The following is a 5,000-nucleotide window of genomic DNA, read 5'->3' as shown; positions in this document are numbered from 1 at the left end:
TAAAATAATTTTTGGCAAGTTTCAAAACCTGGTACTAATCTTTTATATGAATTCATGGTTGCGTTACAAAAGGCTTGTAAAGCTTTAGCATGTTTAACTATACCATACATAAAATAAAAAGATTCTTTTGATAAAAAGAAAGTAGACGGATCATTGTGATAGAATATATTTTTATTATTTTTCCATAAAGATATATTACAATGCAAACCATTTCCATTATCATTAACTAAAGGTTTAGGCATAAAGGTAGCTGTTCTATTGAATGAGCTAACAGTTGTTTTAATAATTTGTTTTGTAATAAGTAAAAAATCAGCATTTGTTAGAGCATCAAAATATTTTAAAGAAATTTCATGTTGACTTGTGGAAACTTCATGATGATATCTTTGTACATTAATATTTATATCATTTAATGCTCTACATATTCTAAGTTTAATTATATTAGAAGTATCATATGGATCTGTAGTAAAATAACCGGATTTTTTCTTTACTTTTTTACTATCATCATTAATTAAATATTCATTATTAGGATTATTAATATCATCTTTAAGTCGTTCAACTTTATTTACAACATGATTACCATAAATACTAGATAAATCATTTTTACAAGAAAATGATTCTCTATCATAAATCTTTAAATATGTATTATATTCATCTAAATTATAATTTACTTTATCAAATATAAAAAATTCCAATTCATTTCCAATACAAACTTTATCTGCTATACCTTCATTCTTAACAAATTCACATGTTTTCTTTAATATTGTTCTTGGACATTTATAATAATCAAAACCATTATATCTCTTTATATCACACATGACATTTAATATATTCTTTCCATCACATTCCTCCAAATAACATGTTGAATAATCTACTTTAATAAAAAAATCACTTACTTCGGTATCTGAACATAGTTTAATAGAAGACGCGTCAAATGAAAAACCACTTTCTAACTTATTTAATGTAATCTCCTTTACATAAAAAAAACACTTAAAATAGGTTCCTAACAAATTCGTAATAATACAAGCTACTATTTCTACATCATTCTTTTTGTCCTTTATGTACTCGTACAGCTCAGCATTATTTGAAAAACTTACGGACTCTATTTTTATAAAAAAAAAAAAAAATAAATAAAGAATAAAAAATAATTAAATAAATATACAAACATATATATGTATATGTGTATATATATATATATATAGATATATATATATAGATATATGCACCAATATATACTTTACAATAATTTTATTAACATTATTTATTGGTATTATATTATTATGAAAATATCCCTAATGTACATACATCCATACAAATAAAACATAAAAATATTATATATATATATATATATATATATATATTTATTTATTTATTTATATATATTTATATATAAGCTGCTTTTTTTTTTGTTATTCCTTATTTATTACTCATTTTTAAAAATACTCAGATTTATTTATTTTAAAATTCTTCGGGAGAGTACAAGGATATTCTACGTTCAAAAAAAAAAAAAAATTTCCTATTAAAATTTAAAGTAAAATTTTTAGAAAAGAAAAAATTCTTTCAAAATAAATAAATGCAATTATAAAATAATAATGAAACTTGTTAAAATTAATTCATTTTCAAAATATTATTATTATTATTATTGTTATTATTTATTATTATGCATTCGTATAAATCTTTTCATTATTCCAATGTTTTTTTTTTTCTTATTTTAAATAAATGATATAAAAGTCAAATTAAAAATTAAAAAAAAAAAAAAATTAAAATAAAAATAAAATAAAATAAAAAATATATATAAATATATATATATATATATATATATATATATATAATTATAAGAAATATAATTTATAAAAATAAGTATTTATAAGAAAAAAAATAATAAAAAAAAAAAATTCAAGAAACAATGATTTAAGAACAAACCAATATATATATAATAAACTTTAAAGAAAAATCTACAGTAATTTTGTTATTTTTTATATGGAATATATTATTATATATATAATAAATATATATTTATATATTTTTTATTATTTATATATTTTATTATATATTCAACTTATTTGAATTTTTACCAGTATATATAATTTAATAAATATTTTAACTTATGTATATACCATGTATATATTTAAATATATATAAATATATATTATTATATATATTATATATATATATATATATATATATATATATATATATATATATATATATAATATATAGATATATAATGTATACAATACATATTTTGTATACATACTTGTCTTCATACAGAGATAATATTATTAAAAAAAATAGCAAATTTTTATTTTCATCTTTTATATTTACAATTAATTATATTTTTATATAAAATGAAAAAAAAATAAAAAAATTAACGCAAAATAAAGTAGAACAAAATAAAACAGAACAAGATATAATAAAATAAATAAAAAAAAAAATATAAAAAATATAGAACAAAATTAAACTTAAAAAAAAAAAAAAAAAAAATTATAATATAATATAATATATAATTATAATATATAATTATAATATATATATATATATATATATATATATATTTATATATATATATGTAATATATATAAAGGAGAAATGCCCCTTTTTTGTGATCATAATTATAAAAACACTATATATTATATAATAAATATAAAATAAAAAAAATTTCGATTTTCATATATCATTTTTTTAAAATTGTTGATATAATATTATAATATATATTTTGAAAGTCATGCATTGTGATAAAAAATATTAAGAATATTAAAAATGTTCAATAAATAAATAAATAAATATATATATATATATATATATATTTTATTTATATATATATTCCTTTTAATGTGGGTTAATTATTGTACGTAGGGGGTGTATATTTAAAAAAAAAAAAATATATATATATATATATAATAATAATAATTATTATTATAAATAAATAAATAATTATTATTATTATTAAATTAAAAAAATTAAAATCATAAAAGTAAAAATATGAAGCTGTGATTTTTTTTTTTTTTATAATTATATATATCCTCACAATTCAATGGAAACTTATCTTGAAATAAATATTATTATTTTGTAATAATGTATATCTTGTAAATATTTATATATAGTACAGTTTTTTCTCTATACGTTTTAAAATGAAAAATATGTATGTAGGAATAATTATAGGAATATAAACATTAAAACGTACACATATAATATATATATATATATATATATATATATATATATATATATTTATTTATTTATTTATTATTTATATAATTTGAGACATATATATCAAATGTAAAAATAAAACTCAAATATAATATTCGTGTTAATAACATTATACAATCAATATATATTAAAAAAATGTGCTTTAGGCAAAGTATAATAATGATATATGTTAAAAAAAAAAAAAAAAAAAAAAAAAAAATTAGTATATATAAATATAATATAGTTACGAGCTCTATAAAAATATACATAAGGTACTTTATATATATAAACATACATACATACATACAATAAGTAAAATGTATAATTAAAAAAAAAAATAATAAATAAATAAAGCACTATTATAAAATATATATTATATTGTATATATCATATTATTTTTATTTTACATCATTTTATTTATTTTAATTATTGTGCTTTGGTTTATTTGTTTGAAAGTGCTAATACACCTGGTAATTCTTTTCCTTCTAAAAGTTCAAGTGAGGCTCCTCCACCTGTAGATACATGACTAATTTCGTTTTTCTTATTTTGTTGTTCAACTAATGAAGCTGTATCTCCACCTCCAACAATGGTGATAGCTCCTTTTTTGGTAACTTCAACAACTAAATTGAGACATTCAATACTACCTTTTGCAAAGTTTGGCATTTCGAAAACACCTTGTGGTCCGTTCCAAATAACAGTTTTTGATGTTAAAATAACATCTTTATAATTTTCAATACTTTTTGGACCAGCATCAAGACCCATCCAATTATCTGGGATACCTTCTTCATCAGTAACGAATTTGGTATTAGCATTATTATCAAAATTATCTGCAATTTTAAAATCTACAGGTAAAAATATTTGAACATTTTTAGCTTTTGCCTTTTCCATAATTTCTCCAACAATTTTACTACCTGCTTCATCAAAAAGAGAGGTACCAATTTTCATATTGTTTAAGACTTTTTTAAAAGTATAAGCCATACCACCTCCAATAATCATACGATCAACTTTATCTAATAAATTTTTGATTAACTGAATTTTATCTGATACTTTAGCACCACCTAATATAGCTAGTAGTGGTCTTTGTGGATTTTCTAAAGCTTTACTAAAATATTCTAATTCTTTTTTCATTAAGAATCCTGAAGCTTTCACATTTAATTTAACACCTACCATACTACTATGAGCACGATGAGCAGTACCAAAAGCATCATTAATAAAAATATCAGCTAATTTTGTTAAATCATTTTGGAACTTCTCTACATCTTCTTTATTTGCTTTTACTTTGTTTCCATTAGCATCAACACCTTTACCTTCTTCTTCAATATGAAATCTTAAATTTTCTAAGAGAATTACTGAATTTTCTTTAGCTGCATTTATTTTATCTTCAACTTCTTTACCTACACAATCATTTAAAAATAATACTTCTTCTCCTAATAATCCTTTTAAAGTTTCAGCTACTGGCTTTAAGGTATATTTCTCATTTCTTAAACCATCTGGTCTACCACAATGGGATATTAATATAATTTTTGAAGCTCCTTCTTTCTTTAAATGATTAATTGTGGGTAATGTAGCAGTAATTCTGTTCGTATCTTTAATTATTCCATTTTCAATAGGTACATTAAAATCAACTCTTACTAAAACCTTCTTGTTCTTAATATCCTTTAGGTCACTAATGCTTAATTTGTTGCCTAACATTTTATCGAAGCTTCAAAAAAAAAAAAAAAAAAAAAAAAAAAAAAAAAAAAAATTAATATATTTTTATAATTTTTATATTTTTTAATATTTTTATATTTTTTTTTTTTTTTTTTTTTTTTTTA

At 18.5% G+C, this 5,000-nt stretch overlaps 2 protein-coding genes across 2 annotated transcripts in view; both read right to left on the bottom strand.

The window, feature by feature from the left end:
- PRSY57_0920600 (glutamine synthetase, putative) overlaps window positions 1-1,428 on the bottom strand; it is a gene marked incomplete at both ends in the record, with an annotated part of 2,133 nt that extends 705 nt beyond the window's left edge. The window contains 2 exons of the mRNA XM_012907445.2: window positions 1-1,099; window positions 1,425-1,428. The exon at window positions 1-1,099 is cut by the window's left edge and continues 430 nt beyond it. Coding sequence (XP_012762899.2) covers window positions 1-1,099; window positions 1,425-1,428 — 1,103 coding nt within the window. The remainder of the gene's footprint in view (window positions 1,100-1,424) is intronic.
- A 2,199-nt stretch (window positions 1,429-3,627) lies between these two features.
- Window positions 3,628-4,878, bottom strand: PRSY57_0920500 (phosphoglycerate kinase; the record flags this gene model as incomplete). The annotated part of the gene is made up of 1 exon (XM_012907444.2): window positions 3,628-4,878. One exon carries the CDS (start codon window positions 4,876-4,878, stop codon window positions 3,628-3,630), a length of 1,251 nt encoding a protein of 416 aa, XP_012762898.1.
- Window positions 4,879-5,000: the final 122 nt, after the last annotated feature.

Source organism: Plasmodium reichenowi, chromosome 9 (assembly GCF_001601855.1).
Source record: "Plasmodium reichenowi strain SY57 chromosome 9, whole genome shotgun sequence".
In the NCBI taxonomy this organism is placed as follows: Eukaryota; Apicomplexa; class Aconoidasida; order Haemosporida; family Plasmodiidae; genus Plasmodium; species Plasmodium reichenowi.
This window is presented reverse-complemented; position numbering and strand designations above follow the sequence as displayed.